The 24050-nt window shown below is 37.9% G+C and overlaps 1 protein-coding gene across 1 annotated transcript; it reads left to right on the top strand.

Moving 5' to 3' along the window:
* The first annotated feature begins 5672 nt into the window (after positions 1–5672).
* Positions 5673–22145, top strand: LOC139974196 (UDP-glucose 4-epimerase-like). Its single transcript, XM_071981164.1, has 9 exons — positions 5673–5886; positions 7551–7748; positions 10500–10615; positions 11810–11923; positions 14032–14211; positions 15920–16100; positions 17408–17571; positions 18465–18579; positions 20601–22145. Exons 2-9 carry the CDS (start codon positions 7613–7615, stop codon positions 20654–20656), a joined length of 1062 nt encoding a protein of 353 aa, XP_071837265.1. The 5' UTR covers positions 5673–5886; positions 7551–7612; the 3' UTR covers positions 20657–22145.
* The last annotated feature ends 1905 nt before the right edge of the window (positions 22146–24050 follow it).

The raw sequence follows: 24050 nt of genomic DNA on the forward strand, positions 1-24050 counted from the left end.
AGATCATTTGGAACCTCAACGACGGTGCACCACCCTGCACCCCACCCCACCACACCTCAACTCCTCCCTCTCAATCTATCGTTGCAACAAATGTTGAGAGTAATCATTAGTATCAGATTCTGACAACATGAATTTATTTCCATTTATTTATAGAGAATAAACAATATCTCTTAATTTTGACCAATTGATTAAAGGGTCATGCTGTTCAACCTTTTGAGATCAAAACAAACAACGAGAATAAACAGTAAAATGAATAGCTATATATATATTCCTATATGGAGTAGGTAACTTCTACGTACCCTTAAACTGCTTCCTATACGCCTATACTTATATGCCTTAACCTCCCACCCGGATGGCCACCCTTGCCTACGACATCGTAAGACCTCATTGACGCAATCATGTTAGTTTTCAAATAGCGTAGATGAACGTTATATTCGCGTCAGGTCTAAGCACATATCATACTACAGGGGCGTATCCAGGATTTTCCAATAGGGGGGGGGGCGCCAGGCATGAATGATCGCCGTCCTGGGGGATGGGTCTAAGGGGAGGGGTGTACAATTTTTGCTTTCGAAGAAGGGCTGAAATGCAAAATGGTGTCATATGCATGGGCGGCGATCAGTACTTCCGAGTGGGGGGGGGGGGATATGACCTTGTTGACTATCTAAGCGTAGCGCCATCATGAGTTGGCGCGAAGCGTACAAGAAAATTTTGGGATTAACAAACCCTCTAGATGGCCGGAAACGGCACTTCCCGAGGTTTCCAAGCGGCATATACCCAACTTTAAAATAGGGATGTCATGTCCGAAATTTCTCATATTCAGGATCCAAAATACTTTTTTTTTAAATTTCGGGTGTTATTTTGGGAAAATTGCCCCTGTCAATCTTGTTTCAGGCGCAACGTTAGAATGTTCGAGAGCTCTTTTATATTATTCGATGAAGAAAATGGCCTCATGCAGGCTATTATAGGCCTATAGACATGCAATACACAATTACACATAGTGACATTCCTAGGTACCGATTGCTAGGGCATCCAGGTGAAACGTGTATTAAGCATTACCCTGGTTACATGAGATTCTCAGCTGTTCGAGGGAACATGTACGTGTGTAGGCCTACTATAGGGCCTATATGAATACTATGAGGGTGCATATATGTACTATATCAATACCGTGGGCGCAATAATACATTTTGTTGTTATAGGGCCAATGAAGCCTACAGTCAACTATTTTTGCTTTATAAAGACGCTTTATTTGAAAAGATCGCACTGCGCTTATGGTAGGCGAGAAATGAAGCTAAAAAAGAGCCGTACATTAACGAAGATGCATAAATGTAGGCATGAAAATATTCTTATCCCTGGCATTTGGTGGGGGGGGGGGGATATGGTGCATTACATCCCCTCCACCCATTTTCATGGGGGGATATATCCCCCCTCCACCCAGGATCGCCGCCCATGGCCATATGTGATCCATTTTTCGACCTTAATAATAAGCAACATTTCCAGTAAATATGGACACAAAATGCACAATTTAGTATGGCTGGCATGTCACTTAGTGTTTATAGTGATAATACAAACACAATTACCATCTATGTTTCTAAAACTATTATGCCGCCGAACTTCGCCAGAACCTTTTTTTGGCAAACAAAAAATAAAGCATACGGGAGGGGGGGGGGGGGTTGAGCGATCACCGACATCTCACATAAAGGTCGTCATCAATTTTTTTTTTTTTTTTTTTTTTTGCTAAACTTTTTTTTTTTTTTGGTGACCGCCAATAGGGGGGCGCGCGCCTGTTGCGCCCCCCCCTGGATACGCCCCTGTACTACAGGAAAGACCATGTTTCGATGACAATCTTAAGGAATTCAATTCATGTTGATATATTATGGAACATTTAAACTGAGAACATTTCTGTCAGGAGAAGGTCACTTTTTTAAACTTTCCATCCGTGGATCTCGAGAAAAAGGGCCGTTGACATCTGGAACCATGCACTGAATCAAAGTAGCTGGATTGTCTGTTTAAGGACAAAGATATATATTTCGTTAAGTCAGCATCATCACAAACAACATAAAGTCATGGGGTTGAGCGAAGTTTTTGCCTCCAATTAACAGAATCATTCAGAGACGAAACGGGGTTGGCATAAAAATGGCAAAAAAAAAATACATATAGCCATAATATAAATGGTACTCATTAGCTATAAGTCTTTTTATAGCACGGTGTGATCCGAATCTTATAATTTCATATGCATTGTTGTAATGTGGTGATGACGACAGTGCCAGCTCGACTGGATAGCCTGGTTTTCCTTCATAAAGTGTGTTTTATATATATATATATTTATCCTTAATTGTGAGTCGGATTCAAATTATGACATCCGATACAATACTGACCCGTGGGCATGGATCCACAAGTCCTGACGGCAACCGAAGTGGCCACTTAGTAACATATCTGCACTAATCATGTTTAACATCAAATTAAAAAAGCTCTCATGTTCAAAAGCACAAATAGTGAAACATCATTTTACGCGATACAGAAACGTTATTTTTACTGACTGTTTGGTGACGCCCATTTTCTTTTTTTTCTTTTTTCTTTTTTTTAGATTGGGAGTTTTCTCTAATGATGGAATAAAACTAATCGTGATAAAAAATCACTTTGTTTGCATTTGTCACAAAAAAAAACTGTAAGTGATAAAAAGTTAAACCACTGAGCTGAATTCTGGGGGTATGATGTGCACAATTGTGCAGTTTCCTGCAGTGTATCAGAGGGTTAACAGGTGCGTATCCAGGGGGGGGCGTTGGGGGCGCGCGCCCCCCGGGTAAGAAAAAGAGAAGAGAAAAAAAAGAGAAGAAAAAGGGAAAAAGAGGGGAAAAAAGAGGAGGAGGAGAGGAAGGAAGGGAAAAGAAAAAGAAGAAAGAGAGAAAAAGGAGAAAAAGAGGGAGTAAAAGCAAAACGCGAAGACACCGGGAAGAGAAAGAGGAACAGTGACATCATTACAGCGCTGAAGGGTAGCCAGTGACGGATCAATGATTTCGTAAAAGTGTGACTCACCCTACCCCTTACACCGACAACTCCATTTTTTGACGTTTCCATTTTCCTCTCTCACTAATGATCTATATATATACTATATATGGTCTATCATAACGCATGTGTAGAATTGTGCTATGAAACCAACTGTGGCTGGTCTCGAACTCGACCGTGTCGTCGGGGAACATGACGCATTTTGGGATGGGGGCGACCCCCCGCCACCCCCCATTCAGCATTTTTTTAAATGATATCGCTAAGTAATTTCAAAATAGAAAGTGCTTAGAGGCAACTTACAAGGCCTGGGAAGTGTCATTTCCAGCGATCTGGGAGGCATTTTCGGCCAAAATTTTCTCGTACGCTTCGCGCCAACCTATGGTGTCGCTACGCTTAGATAATTTGCCTACAGGCTTCGCCCCTCCCTTGGCAAATTCCTCGCTACGCGCCTGTTCGAATTTGTAACGCAAACAGCAGATATCACATCATATCAGTGAGCATGAAAATGGCGTTCCAGGATGAAAAGCCTCAAAACTGTCCGACTTGCCTTAAAAAAAAAAAAAAAAAAAAATTCGCGCGCTAAGCGCGCGTCCAACGTGTTCATGTCAATATCATATAAGCAAGCATCGGTTATTACATCGCATGCCATCATGTACCGTACGGTCCGTTCAAATTGCGCAGTATACCGCGGGATGCTAATGTAAACAACGACATGTCTCATGTAGATGTATAAAAAGCATGGAGGTCCAATTATGTCAAAACTCTCTTTTACATTATTAATGGCGAATTAGGGCCTGCACCCCCGCCGCGCAGTGGCGGAGCGTCCATATGGTCAGGGGGGCGGATGCCCCCCTGACGGACTCAAATGGACTGCTGGCGCCTTTTTCAGCTCTTTACCACTTTTTACTTATTCTAGATTATTGACTTTTTTATTGCGCTCTCATCTACTTATTGACATTTCTCACATTTTGTTGGTGTAATTTGGCGATGACACCTTATTCTTCGTTTATCTGCAAATTAGCCAGGCCCGGAAAGGGTTATTTCCGGCGATCTAGGGAGTATCTTTACTCAAAAATTTTCTCTACGCTACGCGCCAACTAGTGGTGGCGCTCCGCTTAGATAGTGTCGAAAGCGCCCCTACAGACCATTCTCGCCACTCCTGACCAATACCCCTAGCTCCGCCACTGCCGCCGCGCCTCCTACGCCTATGTGTGTAGTGTTCGGTTTCGGAAATATCTGCTATTTTTTCATTTCCTTCAACCAAGTTTTATAATAGCCGTTATAACAGGTTTTAATATTTGTACACCAATAAATTAACTGTGTCTGAATTTTAGAAAATTTCTGACCAACATTCTGCATCACACTTCCCTCTACTCGTGCAATTTTTGACCGGTCTGTAAGGGGTTGAAGGAAGTTTTTTCTATATTGGTTGTCCATAGATGAAATTTTGTACAACATTATGGGTATGTTTTGAAGTGAGTTTATTCACGAGAAATGTGAATTTTCAAATTCTGAACAAATATGGGGCTTAAAACTTGAAAAGTGGGGCTGACGGGTATTGTGGGCCGCGACGTAGAATCACCTACAAAAGCAAAGACCCACAGGAGATGCCATCAGGTCGAACATGATGTGTGCCGGGTTGACAATCTTCAAAAAGGTTATGGATGGAAAAAAAACTATTAGGAAATACTTGGTTCTCAGGCAAAAAGTGTACATCTGGTTGGTCATTTCAAGCCCGAGAAGTGCCGTTTCCGGTGATCTGGGGGGTTTCAAAACAAGAAATTTTCTTGTACGCTGCGCGCCAACCGATGGTGGCGCTCCGCTTAGATAGTAATTCGCGCCCCCCGGGTTAGAAAATCCTGGATACGCGCCTGTTAAGCAGGCGCGTAGCCATGAATTTGCCAAGGGAGGGGCGAAACTGTAGATTCGGCATTGCAAACTATCTAAGCGTAGCGCCACCATGAGTTGGCGCGAATCGTACAAGTAAATTTTGGCTAAAAAATGCCTCCCAGATCGCTGGAAATTGCACTTCCCAGGCCTTGTAAGTTGCATCTTAGCATTTCCTCTTTTGAAAATACTAGCGATATCATAAAAACATTAAAAAAAATAAACAAATACGACTACCCCCTTCGCCCCCTTCCCCCTTGGCTACGCGCCTGGGGTTAAGCCTCATGGAAAGTCATATCAAAACAAGCGTTAAATAAAGTCAAATTCTTTGACTCTTAAAATGTGCTCAAATATTTGGGTTCACGCCATCACATCACGAAGCCTGGCTACGCGCCTGGTCAGGCTGGACACGAAAACCAAACAACTTGATTCACTCTACCCCAGTCCCTTACGGTGAGATTGTAACTACATGATATAACGTCTTATCGAAAGGTTTGTTGTATACACAACTGTGCTACCACGGTAAATCAACGACGTGGCTTCACGGGAAAAAATTACATTGTTTGTATTGGGGGTGTTTCGACGTGAACAGCTGTCGACTGACCACGGAGCTGTAATAACATATGTAGAGAGCATACGGCCTAACACGTTGTGTTGAAATGTGCTTGATGTTAAGGAGCCATTATCACAACAGTCTAACAGAAATAATCAATTTTCTATTAATATTAATATTCATTTTAAAACCGATATCTCTTTTGAAAAAATTAGGGCATGTGATAAGTTGGTGGCATTGACGAGTTCACGTGCAGCTTTCAGGAAAGTCAAAAAAATACTGCTTGATCGAAACTGACGAGAAGCGCTCTCTTGTCTTACATGTATCTGTGGCCAATTACATTTGTGTACGTTTACTGAGTACGCATTTAAGCAGTCTATTCTCAACAGTGCTTAACTGCAGAAGCAATAACGCTGCGAGCTGGCGGACATCCACTTAATCAGGTTAGCTTATACACTTTTTACTTGATTTTGGAACAGGAGAACAAAATTTAAACATAGTTTCAGTACGATTTGAAATTTAATATCAAAGGGACTCAATGCTCAGAAAATTGTAACCTAGTCTAGGTTAGTTAGTGACGGTCGGCAGCTTTGTATTTTCGTTGGTAGTACTTACACGAAATTCGAACTTACTGTGTTCATATATAGACCAAACTTTAGCCATTTGCACAAAGGCGACCATATTTTTCCAGGGAATCCATGTTTATCCAGGGAATCCATGTTTATCCATGTGTATAAATGACATCAATGTCCCCCCCCCCCTTCACCAAGGTGTTCAATTAAATGGAGGGTTGACATTTTGAGAGGCTTTACAAACTTCCAAGGGATATCGAAAGGGCAGTAATATGCGTAAATTTGTGTCGACTGTCGTGTCTGTGGAGATGTTCAAAACTGTTTTGAAGACACACCTGTTTTCATTGTTATGATTGTTATGTTTACTCTTATTGCATATTGTGTACATATCTTTCATATTCTTTTGTACAGCACGGCGAGACTTTATTGTAAGTTGGGCTATATAAGAACTGTTTATTAGTATTATTATTACTTCGGCAGACACTTTCAATCCAGGGACTTCCCCCTGAATCGGGGTAGTCTGATCAACTCTAGTCACCTTGATCTATATTCACTGATACTGATAAATCTCGGTTTAGAAACTGTGAGCTGTAGAAGCAGTATCACTGGTACAGGTCAGTTATGACAACTACAGCATGTGGTAACAGTATGTGTGAAATGTGAAATTAGGCCCTATACCCTTTTTACTAAGGTTTGATGATTTGCATCTTCCATAGTAGACAGGTCACCTTTTTCATGTAAAAAATGATTGTTTTCTTTTATTTTTTGTAAATCATAACAATTTTAGTGGGAACCTTTAGAGAATGCAAGCTGAGGTTTATGGGTAAGATACTATAACACAAAGTTGTTTAAGAGACTTAAAGGATTGGTTCAGGTGTTTGACATATCTATTTTGTATGAAAGAGCACAAAAAGACAAAAAGAACACTGAAGGAACTACCATGATAGCATGCTCTGTTAAGGAGTTATGACACTTTGAAGATATCAAATTGCTTTGAAAACGACTGGTGTAGAAAGACTAACTGTGAGGTTGTGACGTCACATCCTCACTTCCTTAACATTTGTGAATATATTTCTTTAAAAATTATTTACACTTTTTAACACATTTGAAAATAATATAATCAAAAATTCTTCAGATGTTTAATCTCAAATACTTCGTTTGACAAATATGAGATCTCCTGACATATCTTTTGGTTGAAAGTCATGACATCTCACAAAATATTTAGAGAAGAAAACAAAGACTTTTCAGGAATGTGAGGGTGTGACATCACAGCTAGTCAGATTTCAGCAGTTTCTACACAATCTGATAAAACTTTACCCTTGAATATCTCTTTAACCCAAAATGATATTTGAACAGCTTTTTTCACCATTGTGTTTCTTTTATTGTCCTCTTTCATATAACATAAACATGTATGACAACTGAACCAATCCTTTAAGCAAAGTGTCCTTGAAAATCCAGATGATGAAACTAAGTGAATATTTAGCAAAATATAACCGTCTTTTAAATGTTATGTATTGATTTTATCTTCTTGATAGATTATATACACCAGTTGTCATTTAAACTCCACCCAAGTGCCTCAGGTGAAATCAAGGAAATTATGGCTTCCAGCGATAGTGTCGAGACTGTCTTGGTTACTGGTGGTGCAGGATACATTGGCAGTCACACCGTGGCGCAGTTACTCAAGAGCAACTATGAAATAGTTGTCTTGGATAACTTTTCAAATGCAGTGAAAAGTAAGCAGATTTTAGTTTTGGAAACTAGTCATGCTCAGTTACAGAATCACTAAAAATATTGCTGTATGAAAATATTGATTCTCCATCCATACTATCTGTTCATTTCAGCTGAGATACACAGTACAGTTTACACATTAAATCACTCACCAACTTTACTTTACTGGGGATCATCACCAACCTTTATCGAGATCATAGATAGTAACTATTCCCTTGGGAAGGGACTCATGACATCTCAAGTTTACATAACATGGTTGTGATCACATTCTTGTTACAGTCTTGATGCAAAGTGACTGGTTTTTAAAATGAATCAAGTTGTTTGGTTTTCTGCGCCGAGGCTCTACCTTTCTTTAAAAAGTGCTAGTATTAAATCCTCCTCTAGCTTTCCATTATTAACAGGCACAAATGAAAGCCTGTCAGGTTAGGAATCGGTGTGTTTGGTCGATCAATTGAGTGTAGAAGTTGTTACTTTGGAAGCTACTGAGCATGTGAATCTCACTTGCAACAGCATGAGTTTTTAGCTTTACGGACTTTCACTGAAAGTAAAATTGCAATGATTGATACAACAAGGAAATTCTGTTCGAGTTTCTTCTTTTTTGCCATTAATGAGTGAGAAATATGGGAATTTGTGTTGATCCACAGCATTGTGTTACTGGAACATGTCTGATGTTGCTTAGTAACAAGTTCACTTTCAACAGAAACTAAACTCCAAAATTTGCCACAGAATCTGCACTTTTTAAAATAATCATTTAATGTAGCCGAGATGGTTACCAGCTATATGTACCTATGAGATTAAAGTACTGAACATTTGAACAACTTTGGAAAATTAATCTGGGGTGCATATATGCAGCCCTAGGGTTGCAAGGAAGGACACATTATCTACTGTACATTCTCATTGTGCTTTTCATTAGGGAAGGTTCACAAATTTAACCCACGATCATCGTTGGCCAAGCCAGCAGTACACCACTGCTCATTATTCAGCCTGCATATCGCTCACGCCTGAGTGCACACATCCACGGACCCACCCTGAAAGTAATGAGCATCCAGTTCTCAACAGAGAAGAGCTGCTATTGTTTGAAAACAAAAACTGTAGTTGGCTTTCCTGGTCTGTAGTTTTCACATAACAATAGCGCTCTGACCACAGTAGAAGGAAATTTATCTCAAGAATGAGTTGAAATCATGATAACACCGTTTTCGTATTGAACTTGTCAAGGTACTTTCTGAATTCTTTTCCTGTTCAAAGGATTCTCTTTCAATAACACACTTTACATCTCTTTTTATTCTTAGTTCCCAACGAAACAATTTTTATCTTCTAGATGATGTTTTGATTCATGAGGAAGTAAATTTGATTTGGTTTAATTTCCATTTTCATCATATATTACAATGTTTACAGTGTGTAAGACTTATTACAGATCGATGTGGAAAAACTCAGAACCCATCAACTTAAATAGAAAGCACTTGTATGGATTCGCCGAGGTTCCCTTTATTTTAATCATGTGTTTATAAACGTGTGTGGATAAAACAGCCACCGAAAATGAAATTATTATACTGGTCAAAAATACTTGAAGTTAAAAGCTTTAATCCATCGCCACAGCAACAGTGGTCGTAAAATACCAAATTTCCTCTTCAAGCACATACCTTCCAAACATCTTCTGATTTCCAGCTAATTAAAAGTTGTAAACAAGCTACGCAAAGTGTGTTCTTCTTTTTGTGTAACCGATGGATAGGCAAGATTTTCCCATTGACTTAGTGTGGTGTTAGGCTACCATGTGTTCGAAGATAGCAGCAATCATGAAGTATTTCATAGATATTTTAGTTCCAGCTAACTGGGTCACAATTTCAGCAAATAAATAGATGGTTCGGCTAGATTTCCCCATTGACTTAGTGAATTATTATTATGATGTAAGGCTACCATGTGGTTGGAGATTTGTGGGGAGTTTAGGCATAGTTTTTAAAGTTCAGGTGTCTTTGCTGTCATCAAGCAGCTAGCTCTGGTAGCCCATAGCAAGTGCTTTGCTCTCATAGGTATAGCTACTGTATACCTTCATGATTGAAGTGTAAATATTGAAATTCTATAAATGTATTATTTTTTTATTCGCTTATTTCATATACAGAGAAAGACTGACAAGGAAATTTACAGAATGTTAAGACAGATTATAGATGGGATAACTAAAAAAAATAATAATTGCAAGTGGGTTTTAACTAAACGTTTATTCCAAATGAAATCGTTTAGCAACTAATCCCTATACGGTCACAGCCATAACATCTGTATAATGCAAAATTGAGGTCTGAAATTGACTGCGGGAAATCCCCTCTTGACATGCAGGATTTTATCTTTATGTGAATTGCCGTCTACATGGTTTTCTGTTTACACGGTTGTTTCCGTGGCTTTTTTCTGTTCATTTCTCGGAACATTAACCAGCCTTTTAGAGGCTTAAATTGTGGTCTCATAGTCAGTGAATGCAACTGTCCACAGACTCTCGGAAGGCAGGAAATGTGTGCGTTCAAGCGTGACTCATTACCAGCTAGTTGCTGTGCTCATTACACTGGGTAGCAACGGCTGGGCCGGCGATGATTGTCAGTTAAATTTGCAAGCCTTCTCTTAATTAGTCAAATGTTTTACGCCCTAAAAATATGTTTTCATTGTATATACTGTATTTATCAAAACATTTCATTTGTCTTGAAATCATTTTTTCTAATTTGATCATTTTAAATATCGGTGTCAAGTGTGATTCCTCTCTCTGATTCTCAAAGGTGCAAACTGCAAGGCAGAGAGTATATGCAGGGTAGAAAAATTATCCAGTAAGACAGTTCACTCCTATAACATTGATCTGTTAGACATGGAGGCATTGAGAAGTGTTTTTCAAAAGGTCAGTACTAGCTACCCTTTTATCTTTGATGTCCAGTTAGTTGCCCCTAGCACGTAGTGTAACTGATACTTATCACAGAAATCATATGACCTTACACACTGTCTGGGAATCAAAGTGGATATCCATGAACCTTTTTAGGGTCGCCAATAGAATTTGGGAGGTCCCCCCCCCCCTCCTAAATTTTAGGAGAATAGTGAAATTGCCAATCTTGTGTAGCTAAATGTTGTTAAGTCTTGAACACAATTCCTTCAAAAGTTTTCAAAACATAGCATAATTTTTCAACAATGGTAAAAAAAAATATATCATCTCAAAGGTGATGGGGATACCACATTCCAGTATGCCCCCTCCCAGGCCACAACATTTACATCTGGAGTGTCGCCAAGTGGACGAAGGTCAAATTTGGGGTCATCGAGCAAAAAAGTTTACATGTACTTGAAATAATTTCATTAAAGAAATGAGCTAGTGATGTGTCTGGCAGCTACCACTTATGAAAACCATAATCCCCAGTATTCTCTTAAAAAGAATATATATACCAGTGGTAAATTTATGGTTAACATGCAACTTAGGAGCCTAATCAAAGAAATCCTGAATAAATTTACAATCATTTCCATTTTGAGATAAATTTTGATTACGTTCGAAACCAAAAGTCAGAATGGAAAAAGAAAGAAAGGAGGTACCTAGGTAAAGTTTGGATTTCTAACCAATACAATAGCAAAGCAATGCAATGCAAATGCAGTGAAAAATAAAAATAACGACAAAGAATGTTATTGTCATTATCCATCTATGACATCACACCTACAAGTACTGTACTTGCTTCAAGTGAAAGTTCGTTCTCGTTTCTAAATGTGATAACAACACTTTGTAACTGTCAGGTGGGATTTGAATATAAATTTTATTTGTCGGTACAGCAATAAATTGACCTTCACAGTAAAATAGACAATTGTTTTTATGATTAATTTGGTAATAAAGTTCCTTTGTGTGTAACACTTTTAATGTGGTAATGTCCACATTCTGTAACATACTGCGAGCTATCGTTTGGAAACGCAAAACTACTGACTGTCCAATTGCAAAGAAGAGGGGTTTACTAATAAAAATGTGTATTGTCTTGCAAAATGTATTAAGCAAAAAAAAATCAATGTATGATATGAGCAGTTGAAATAAATACACATTTCTTTTCATGACATTTTTCAACAGCATCGCATCGACAGTGTCATTCACTTTGCGGGTCTAAAGGCAGTCGGGGAATCTAACGAAATTCCATTGAAGTATTATCGGGTCAACATAGGAGGGACTGTGAACCTTCTTGATGTAAGTACACTGTCAAGTTATAGATTCTTACAAAAAAAATCAAAAAATTTATAAAGAAAAGAGAGAAAGGTGTAAAAAGTTGCTGAAATGTGTCAAGTACAATAATAGAACTTGTAACAGTTCCTGTATGTGAAAGACAGACAACTGTTTTGAAAAACCATCTCAATATTTCAAATGCCAGATATGGGTTTGTTTGAAGGTAGAAAAGGCTCTTACTGAGACTCCAAGATTACAACAAATCCATCTTTAAATTCTTCTTTTTCCATCATACTCTTCTTTTTGTCTTTGTTTTCTTTCATAAACTTTTACTTTGGATCAATTGTTTTGACACATCACAAAGGATACTAATGTCATATTGAATATTCATGAAGTATACACCCAGCTACGGTACTGCCAGGCATGTTTGTTATATATATAACGGTTATTTTGGCCTTAAAAGGCATTGAAGACTCGCCCCAAACCGTTAACTTTCCGTTGCTTGCAAGTGACGTTTTGTTTGTGTCCCTACAAAATGCAGACAGTACAGTAATGAAACGTGATACCTTGTTATCTTTAGCTGGACCTGAGATGTCCATCGCTGTACTGTTTGTACACTGTACTGTGGGTAATGACCGCAGCTGTATGTACTGACTGTACACTAGTGTCTTCTTACCGATGGTAGCAAGCTGTGTGTATGTACAGTATTTTCTGGGATCAATGGTGGTGTCTAACACTTCTGTTACACCTCATTGGAAACTAGGCCAGATTACCGGCATTAGACGTTTCTTTTTGGGCGAGTCTTCACATCCTTTAAAAGACGCTATTTTTGTCCGTTTATGTTTTCTTAAGTTAGATTTACTGTAGCTTGGGTTATTGAATGGGCATACCTACAAATGCAGTGTGATGAATAAACAAATGAACAAGAAAGGAAGACAAATATTAAGAATTTTGAAAGATAAATTTATATATAATTATAGGCAAGTAAACTAGGATTCAAACCAGCCACTTTGAAGTCTGCTCTAGCAAATAATCCTGATGTCACTGGGTTCAAACTCTTTTCTCTCCAGTTATAGTTTGTCTATATCAAAAGTCATATTTTCAATTTCCCCAGTCAGTTTGTTCTCTTCAGTAAATATACTTATGAAAAAATTGACTCTGAAAATGATACTGCCCTCAGATATTTTTTGTTATGATTTTGCATGATATGTGCGGGGATCGCATAGGAGTTCAGTGTGTTACAGTAGGTTCAGTAGGCTCCAAATCAGTCTGAATGTCAGAAATGTAGGCATTAAAATAGCGACGTCAGATTGGGAGAAATTGGTAGAGTTCATACATTTTATCTGTTATAAAAGTCAGGTTTGGAATGGTGGGTGATTTAAAAGTGACCACTGTGGGTGTACAGATTGAATGACACACATTGAGAGATGAAAATAGTGTTATTGGTCAAAGTCTGTTTTGAAGTGGAGAGCTTTTTCCCCTCGCTAGAGATGCCGACCTGCCGGAACTACTGCATCAAATTGTTTTAAGTTTTAACAATGTTAAAGATTTTCATTCAGGTGCGTAGGGAGGAATTTGCCAAGGGAGGGGCGAACCTGTAGGAAAATTATCAGTGCCATAGATTCGACATTAGAAACTATCTAAGCGTAGCGCCACTATAAAATGGCAGGAATTTTACAAGAAAATTTTGGCCGAAAATGCCTCCCAGATCACTGGAAATGGGACATACCAGGCCTTGCAAGTTGCATTTAAGCATTTTCTATTTGAAATTACTAGCGATCTCATAAAAACGTACAACAAAAACATTTGCTCAATGGGGGGCAGTCACCCCCTTACCCCCCCCCCCACCTTGGCTACACACCTGTTTGCATTGAAATACTCATGATCCATATTATAAAGCAGGAATGTTTGAAGTCTTAAGTTGAAATTGCTTGAATCAAGAAACAAAAAATATGGAGTTCATCATTTTCACCTTTTAAATATTCAAGTGGTCTCTTACAACCATGCAATGAGGCAGTATATTTATTAAAATGTAAATGATTAGAATAGTTTGTTCATAATCAACCTTAAGGGAGCAGATTTCATCACAGATGACTTTTTCATTTATTTTTTAATTTTTATTCTTTCTGCAGGTCATGAAAGAATTTAACGTAGTAAATATCGTGTTTTCCAGTTCAGCCACAGTTTATGGCACACCTGATTATCTTCCGATTGATGAGAAGCACCCGGTTGGGAGGAACCTGACCAACTGTTATGGAAGAACCAAGTACTTCTTGGAACAAGTTTTAACCGATGTGTATTCCGCTGAAAAGGTTAAAAAAAACTTAGTTTACCCTTGAGAAATTTACCGTTCGAAATTAACTGCCCTAAAAATTTGGTATATATATTAGATGACATTGAGCTATTACTTAATAAACCAACAATAACAAAACATTTGATATTTATATCTTAAAGAGGAAAAAGAAACTGGCAACATAAATATGACTCAATTAATTTTTCTTTTATTTTCAAGTTCTTTCTTAAAGAGCAATATTCATAAAACACACATTGACAAAAAATGTACCAGAAAGGTATCATTTGCTTCTGTTTGTAAATATTCATATAACATAAAAAATATATATAAAATATATATAAAAAAATATATATGTATATATATATATATATATCTCTTTATATTATTTATATATATATTTATATATATATATATATATATATAGATATAGATATATATATATATAGATATATATGCATCAGCAGAACATGCACTGCAAAAAAAGCAACGGCAGAATCGTACGTAATATCAAGGTACGATATTGCAAATTTATCTTCACCTATATTGTACCGCACCACAAAGTAATGACGCACAGAATGAGATTTTTGCAAAGGATTCCCCTCTGAGAAGTTTGTATTTCCCCACTGTATTACGTTTCCATGTAATTACAATAAGTGGCCCTCAGAGTGTGATAATCTTAACATAATCTTCGTCACTGTTTAATTGGAGTGCACGTTGAAATTAATCATTGCAAACACTTCTTGATCTGTTGTTGTGACTTGAATACAGTTTGTCTGGTTTCCCTTTTTCTTTATATTTATTTAAGTTTATATTTATTTAAGGTAATGTTATTCGCATGTTTACTGCCAGAAGCATTGTTTTTTCTTTAGCTGAACTGTTAATCAAGTTGAAAGTATTTAGCAGGAAAGTACCTGAGGCAGTTTCCAACCAATTGTGATGTTTCTTATATAGGTGTTTAAGTAGAATGAATTTTTCAAAGTCACCTTTGAAAGATTGTTTCAATGGCGGTCGTGATGACAAAAGTTAACCCCACTTTGTACAGCATGTTAGTCCAAAAATCCATAAATCTAACCATACATCAAATGATGACAAATATTAATGACGAAGACAGTGAGGATATTTTTCTTGCTGGACGAAAAAGATCAGGGAACATCACTAAACAAAGTTTATTAGGATTTTGATATGCTGGAGCCAAACCGCTCACACGTTACCGTCCTGTCCACCCTGACCTGTCTTTTGACTCTTGATAATGTCCTTGAACCATTGCTGTGATGCACTTGTAGACTAGAAATAATAAATCAAGGATTTATGGCATAGTGACTGGGAAATTAGCTAGAATAGGATTCTGGTCACTCGTGAATCCTGTTATAGCCATAAATTTCACTGCTTCTTTTCTATTGTCTCGATATAATTGTATATAAAGAACCAGATTTATTACGAAATCCCTTTCCTTCGTTGTTTTCTGGGTTTGTATCGAATGTAACCGGTGCATTAACCCTGGTTGCACTGTATGCATGGTACCTACTGACTGGCGGAGCTAGCATAGAAGAGGCTATATAGGCATCCCCACGAACTAATGGCTGGATAGCTCAGTTGGTAGAGGTCAAGGGGTCACTTGTTTGAATCCTGTTGTAGCCATAAATGTGTCTTTTCCCTTCTTTCAATAGAAATATTATATCAGTAGCATACATGTGTTTAATGGAATCATGATTCTTTCCTTCGTTCAGGATTGGAACGTTGTCATCCTCCGTTACTTCAATCCAGTCGGATCGCATAAATCCGGAGAGATCGGAGAGGATCCAAACGGCGTTCCAAATAACCTGATGCCTTACGTGGCCCAGGTGGCGGGTGGGAGGCGGGAAACCCTGCAAGTCTTTGGAAATGATTACGATACCCTGGATGGCACCGGTAAGTCAAACCCTCCTCCTGCTAATTCTATTCCAGTGGCTGACAAAATATGACACATACAAGACCAAAGAAACAAAAAGTGGGAAGAAATTCCACCTCCAACATTTTGTTTGTAACATCTTAATTTTTACTAATATTAAAAACATCATAGTTCTAGTTTTATTAATTTATCATAGCCATTTTGTTATAACTTTTTCTTTTGGTGCATGAAAATTATTTTTCAATGGTGAAAGGTGGTGCCTTGAAGGTAACAGACAACATAAGGTGGTGGCAGGGTGGGAGGGAGGTGGGGTGTTGGGTGGGGGGCTATGGATAGGGGACAAGATAAACCTTATTTAGTAAGGGTGTAGGCATTGTTGGTGAGACCGTTGTGGTCGAGTGGCTAAGGCAGTGGACTTGTGATTTAAGGCTTGTAGGTTCTAGTCCTGGCCAGATCATTACATTGTGTCCATGGGCAAGATACTATATCTCTATTGCCTCCCTTCACCCAGGTGTTATAAATGGGGACCTGTGAGATAAATTGTCAGTTGGGCGTAGCTGTTTAGCTGCTGCCATGTGGAGGGATTGTCTCTATGTTTGAGAGGTTATCGTTGACCAGGGTAATATTGTGATGCGCCTTGAGCACCGTTAACGGTGGATAGGTCTGCGCTTAATAAATCTAATTATTAATTGTTCCTATGTAAAGTGTTTCTCCTATAACAATACTGCAGACAAGTTTTCATAGGTTTATACCTTAGAATGCTGTTATATAGATCGAGAGGCCTGGTTACAGTGACAACTTACAAACTGTTGGATCTGCCCTCATGACAGTGACAGTGCGATGATTTTAATAGATTTAGAAGTGAGACAGAAACGTTAAAACTCAGGTTCCTCCGAGGGAATCATCTACTCGACATGTGTATATTTTAATAACGTTACTCATGTGACAATAAATGTGGCTTGGGAGCACACAACTAACACCCCCACTTGCTCACATGATAATGAACATCATGGTATGAAAAGTACATTACAGCAATATGCATAGTCATTTCTTGTGTTCAGAGTGTTAAATGTTAAATACATCAGTTACCAAACAGGAATTGCTTGAACTTATAGTTAACGTTACTCATGTGAGAAGACACATGGCTTACGAGCACACAAATACAAAACTACAAACACTTCACTCAATTGCCAACTAGCTGCCTTTTCAGGTAACATTTCATCCTTTCTGTCTGTGATGTTTGTAACTTTCTAAAGCAATTTTATTCTCTAATTGTCTTATTATTTGTTACTAACGCACACCCCTACGTTGGCCTCGTAAACTGCAGGTGTCCGAGACTACATCCATGTCTTAGATCTCGCCTCGGGACATCTAGCTGCTCTGAAGAAGGTCAAAGAGAAATGCGGTCTGAAGGTCTACAACCTCGGCTCGGGCATCCCATATTCTGTTCTCCAGATGGTGTCAGCCTTTGAGAAAGCGTCCGGGAAAAAGGTAAGAAGTCACACACGATATGAGAATCTTAAAAAAATGTGGAAAAATTGATACATTTTTGAGAAAATGGTCTGTGAAATGTCTTCTTCTTGTGTTTTTGCGTGAAAAAATAGTAAAAATGTTAGCTGACACAGTAGCAAGTGACAAGGTTTACATTATTATGTGATGTTAGGATAATTTAGATGATAAGTTGTGTACCCTTTTTTTCAACATACAGGAAGATTGTCATAGAAATAAACAACTTCAAAAGAGGACCTGCACAGCTGATGAAGTAGAGGAAATTTAACTAGATTGTCAGGAGTTTCAGAATATGGTTTAAAGGTTGTGACAGTTATAGTCAATTGTCTCAAAATTATGCGCCATAAATTATGTGATGACACTTCTAGATAAAGAATAAACACATTCAGAAAGTCAACATAACATATTCAAATTAAAGTAATTATTTGATGAATGTATCTGGCAACAGCATTGTAGGGGGGGGGAAAAATTGTCTATTATAGTGACATCGTCGTGTCGATTGAGTTACAAAATACCTCTGTGATTCTGGAAAATGAAAAAAACACCACAACAGTCACACCACAGAGTCGAAATACTTATAAAATATTGCATTTTTATGAAAGCTAGCTATAAAATACATTGAACAACTAGGGACAAAAAAAAATAGCAAATGTAGGTTTCCTGGAATAGCTAGTTTTGAACAGGATACCATCCTGGGTCAGAATCAAATTGCAGGGTCTGATCTGATTTTACATTACAAATTTAAACACCACACAAAGGATTCAACTGTTCTCGGGGGTTCAGATGTAAAATGGGGCCTTACTTTTCAGTCAACCACCACGATACTGTATCGTCTCGTGAATAAACAGATATTGAAACCTTAATATCTCTCGTAGATCAACTACAAAATTGCTCCAAGGAGGTCTGGAGATCTGGCCTCTATTTATGCAGATGCGTCACTGGCCGAGAAAGAACTCAACTGGAAAGCCACAAGAGATCTGGACGAAATGTGTAAGTACAGATATTTTATGATACTTCATTGGTCATACTGCTAATGTTCACTTTTTTTGCGTGCGTGTGTGCGTTTGTTTTGCTATCTGACCGAGGACTTGAACAAAAGAATTTCAGGTCCTCGGTTGTGATTTCTAAAGAATCACCACGTCCTCGGAAGAATTCTATTGTATGGGGTATTGTTAAGGTTGAGTACGTGGATTTGAACAATTGTAAAATACAATGGGGGTCCTCGGACTGAATGTAATACAAACACGTGTGTGCGTATGTGTGTGTGTTTTTCACAGTATTTCCTAGTTAGCATGCAGATGCAAATTCGTAAACTTAGTAATTCCAAGCGATGACTGTGCACCCTTCTGTCTGACCACAGCAAATGTCACAAAGTTCGTGCTCAGGAAAATTGCAGTTTTTTATCCCCTTAGATATCAATCTTAAGTTTTTAATAATGTATATGACATAGAGGAAACTGAAAAGAATTGTGAGAAAAGGTTTTAATAATTACAAAGACATTTTATGGAAGACTAGGATTTCAACCCCAGTAAGCTCAAAGAATCAATCAACCAATCATTTATTCTCCAGGATCACACGGTTTCAAAATTAGTGGAAGGTTGCATTATTTATGCATAAATAATAAATATGGTAATTTTCTGGCTCTAAATATCCTGCCAGCTTTCAGACAATTCTTTTAAAGTTTTCTTTAAAGTTTTGCCTTTTTGGTATATGTATCTGAATATGTTTAGATAGTGATGGGTGATGGGTGTTAACTTAAAAGAATAGTCCAGGGCAAAATTTCTGTTTGATATGTTAAAGAGGAACATAATCTAAGCATTCTGGTGAAATTTGCATTCAATTCCTATGTACGGTTTTGAAATATATTGACAGTTGAAGTTGCCACCTTTCGTCCCAAAAGTGAACTTGGATCAAACAGGGGTGACGTCATTGTTGCACACTGATAAATAATGTTTTGTTTTCCTTTTAAATTTAGGTCTAATTTTATACTCCACAATTTTGTGAATGTACCATAGGTATTGGTATTCACATCCCCTTTAGACAAACTAGTAACACTATCCAATCCAAGGTCAAATCAATAGACTGAAAAATAAAGTGAGTTCCTCTGGGAAGTAAGCCATGTAGCTACAGTGAGTTCTTCTAGGAAGCAAACCAAATAGCTATATTGAGTTCTTCTGTGAATCAAACCAAGTAGCTATAGTGAGTTCTTCTGGGAAGTAAACCAAGTAGCTATATTGAGTTCTTCTGCAAATCAAACCAAGTAACTAAAGTGAGTTCTTCTGGGAATCAAACCAAGTAGCAATAGTGAGTTCTTCTGCGAATCAAACCAAGTAGCTATAGTGAGTTCTTCTGCCAATCAAACCAAGTAGCTATATAGTGAGTTCTTCTGCAAATCAAACCAAGTAGCTACAGTGAGTTCTTCTGGGAAGTAAACCAAGTAGCTATAGTGAGTTTTTCTGCAAATCAAACCAAGTAGCTATAGTAAGTTCTTCTGGGAAGTAAACCAAGTAGCTATAGTGAGTTTTTCTGCATATCAAATAAAGTAACTATAGTGAGTTCTTCTACAAATCAAACCAAGTAGCTATAGTAAGTTCTTCTGGGAAGTAAACCAAGTAGCTATAGTGAGTTCTTCTGCAAATCAAACCAAGTAACTATAGTGAATTCTTCTGTGAATGAAACCCAGAAGCTATAGTGAGTTCTTCTGGGAAACAAACCAAGTAACTATAGTGAGTTCTTCTGCGAATCAAACCAAGTAGCTATATAGTGAGTTCTTCTGCAAATCAAACCAAGTAGCTATAGTGAGTTTTTCTGTGAATCAAACCAAGTAGCTATATAGTGAGTTTTTCTGGGAAACAAACCAAGTAGTTATAGTGAGTTCTTCTGCGAATCAAACCAAGTAGCTATAGTGAGTTCTTCTTCTCACAGTAGAGTATGCCACTTTGGTCACATTTATATTATTATAATCTTCCCACCAATATTTTGGTAATTCGGTTCTCCTTTCTGTGTTTCAGGTGAAGACCTGTGGAGATGGCAATTGAAAAACCCCAAAGGTTTCAATACACAGTAGCAGTAGCTTGTCTCTTGGAAGGCCGTTGGACCATGTGCAACGATATACACAAATCTTTCTGGTAGAGCTGTCTCTGCAGTACATAGTCATTCTATGGTCTGTTTGCGAGAAGAGTTTTTTTTCTCTATTTTTTTTCTGTTTACAATCTGAAGACTTCACATTTATTTCGACTGTGCTGTATTTGGTCAACAGTGCTGGAGATAGCATTTTGAAAATTTCACCTTTGATGTTAGTAGCATTACTTGGGAGAAAGATAAGTTATTTCTCATTTGTATTATAATTATTATAAACAAGTGAGTCATTCCTTTATTAATATATTAATAAGGGGTTAATCAACGGTCTAGCGTGCGTTACTCACAGGATTAATGCACGATCGGGGGATAATGCAAGCGATGCACGAGGGCGGAGCCCGAGTGCATCCAGCGATAGCATTAACACCCGGAGTGCATTTATCATGTGAGTAACGCATGCTAGACCGTTGATTAACCCCGTTCATTCATACACTACCATTTGTGTGGGGGGAAAATCATAAAACAAAACATTTTTGGTTACATATAACCAAAGATTTATTAAAGTGATGCCCCGTAATTTTACCGTGTGTTACTCACAGGATTAACCACGGTCAGCTGACCTGAATGGACCAATAGGATTTAGGAATCTTTACTAAGCATGAATGAACTTTCTTTCACTCTCAAGACCAAAAACAAATAGTAATAAAACATAGCAAAAAACAGTGATTACTGAAGATAAAACAGAAATAATAGTATTCAACAAAGATTGAAACTGTCACTGCTCTTAGCACTGAGAGTTTCTCAGTAATATTTTGAGACTTGTATCCTCTCTGTCAGTATGTAGCTATGAAAGGGAAAGGGGAGTCTAAAGCTATCCATTCCCAACATTTGATGTGGGATGATGATTAAAAACCAATAAAAAAAGCTTGCTCCTGATTCTCAGAAATGCCCAAGACTCGTAACCAAAGTCGGTTTGTGCTTGCTGTTAATTTAGAACTAGGCAAAGAGGCCCAAAAAAATTAACAAAATCTGTAGAACGAGGGGCTGATTTTACATTTCTGTTGTGATTAGTCAAGGAATGCCGTTGCAGGACCATACAGATATGTCTGTACCCCTGGGGCCGATGACCTTAGCGTGTCCGTCTAATGCAGTACGATATTAGTGGCAAGGACTCACGGTCACACAACATAGGTATCATCGCAGTGAACTGCTCTTTGGCACCGGTCGTTACATAAAAGTTTGGCATATTAGTATTCCAGCAAATGTTCACCAATCAAGTTACTCTGTGTTTACCGATCAAATATGAAACAGCACTCTTTGCAATCCTTTGATTTGCAGATCTTACCCTACTCGAATTTAATCTATGAGGATATGAATAATAGAGGTGAAACACTGCATATTATGTGTAGTCCTCCACCAGCTTCTAAAGGAATTCAACATAAATGATTTAAACAATGCTACACACTATTTATTTAAATCTGTTGATTTTCTACATACAATTATTGTACACATGACATCTTGACAATTACACACACATGAGCAGCAGATCAATTTTTTAGGCTCCAACAATGAATGGTGTCACAGCTGATAACTGTTCTTTTTTGTGTTCTAAAACGAACAATATAAATATATAACCTAGCCTACACCACTGCCATGTAGCAGAAATAAACCTATTTCTGCTTGGATGGGTAAAACCAACCCTGGCTGGCTGGACCTCTAGAATTATTAGTAATGGTTGGCCATCTCTAATGTTCCGAGCGACTGTCTCTTTAAATATTAAAATCTGGATTAGCTGAACCAGTTGGGATCAGAGGTTATCTGAATAATATCCTGCTCACAAGCTCATTGTGAGAAGGATTTATAGATTGGCAATTGATTTTGGGGTGTAAACTATTGGTATTGGAAGGGGGAGGGGGCAGGGGTGGTACAAAAGTGGAAGGGGGAGGGGGAGGGGGTGGTACAAAAGGGACCCTCTTTACAGTGACAATACATATTTCATTCGGAATGGAAGTTGTAGTAATTACTGGACTGTGTAGTATAACTTGTTTTTGCTGTATTATAGAATTATAAATGCAGTTTGAATCTGTAGATCTTGGATCCGGATAAAACAGGTCAGAATTATCCATTTTTTTGTTGTTTTTATAAAAGTAAACCTGCATTTGATGGTCACATTTCATGCTCTCTCCACCGTATTTAGAGATATTTAGAGATATACACAGGTCTCAATAAAAGCCAAAGATAATATAAAAATTGTATAAAATCAAGATGGAGAGGAAAGAGCTTCCACTATCTCTACCTTAAATGTTCAATTTTTGTTTTTTTCCGATTTCCACGGTATTGACTTCAATCTTTATTTCTTACTGACTTTCTATCACTTTTCAATTTTCCACTCTATAATCATTTTTCTATCTTTTTATTTTTGCTAATATTTATTGGCAACTTATCCAGCATGGATGACACCAGTGTATGTGTTGCATAAGTTATCCAATGCACTGTATAAACAGGCTGAGGCTTAATATATTCAGCATTTTGTCTGCCCTGCTTGTACCAGCATTTGCAATCGATTAGGCCTTTGATTCATCTACTGGTATAATACAACACCTAATTATATTCCGGCCATTTGATTGGTCAATTGCTCGTCGATTGCATGTAAAATCCGCTCTATTATGAAATAGAACCATGTGTTATACTTTTTTGATAGCACTTTTTCAATGGTTAGAGAGCATAGAAACCTGTCTGTTGAAAACAATCTGTTGCATGAGTGCATTTTACATCCAATTACACCCTAAATTTGAAGGTGTTGTATAAAACAAATAATGAATGGTTTCCATTCGTGCAATAGTGCAAATATTTCATTCGTTGAAAGATGTAATTTGTTCCATTCAACTCTGCTACGCCTCGTTGAATGGAGCATTTCAACTCATGAAATATTTGCACTATTGCACTCATAACCATTTATTATTTGTATATTAACTCATTACTTCTTACATTGCTTGGAAGCTGACAACTTGGCACTGCTCGAATAATCAGTCCTACATCTAAGATGTTTGGTTTGAAGGGTAGCAACTTATCGCTGCTCGAATAATCAGCCCTAAATCTAAGATGTTTGGTTTGAAGCGTAGCAACATGTCACTGCTCGAATAATCAGTCCTAGGTCTAAAATGTTCGGTTTGAAGGGTAGCAATTTTGTCACTGCTCGAATAATCAGTCCTAGGTCTAAGATGTTCGGTTTGAAGGGTAGCAACTTATCACTGCTCGAATAATCAGTCCAAAATCTAAGATGTTCGGTTTGAAGGGTAGCAACTTGTCACTGCTCGAATAATCCATCCTACGCCTAAGATGTTTGGTTTGACGGGTACCAACTTGTCACTGCTTCCAAAACG

Source organism: Apostichopus japonicus, chromosome 9 (assembly GCF_037975245.1).
Source record: "Apostichopus japonicus isolate 1M-3 chromosome 9, ASM3797524v1, whole genome shotgun sequence".
In the NCBI taxonomy this organism is placed as follows: Eukaryota; Metazoa; Echinodermata; class Holothuroidea; order Aspidochirotida; family Stichopodidae; genus Apostichopus; species Apostichopus japonicus.

Excerpts from the sequence above, each read along its gene's own strand:
- LOC139974196 (XM_071981164.1), top strand. The coding sequence starts at position 7,613 with ATGGCTTCCAGCGATAGTGTCGAGACTGTCTTGGTTACTGGTGGTGCA. Across the intron at positions 7,749-10,499 it reads CTTTTCAAATGCAGTGAAAA|GTGCAAACTGCAAGGCAGAG; the intron begins GTAAGCAGATTT and ends TGATTCTCAAAG. Across the intron at positions 10,616-11,809 it reads TGAGAAGTGTTTTTCAAAAG|CATCGCATCGACAGTGTCAT; the intron begins GTCAGTACTAGC and ends ATTTTTCAACAG.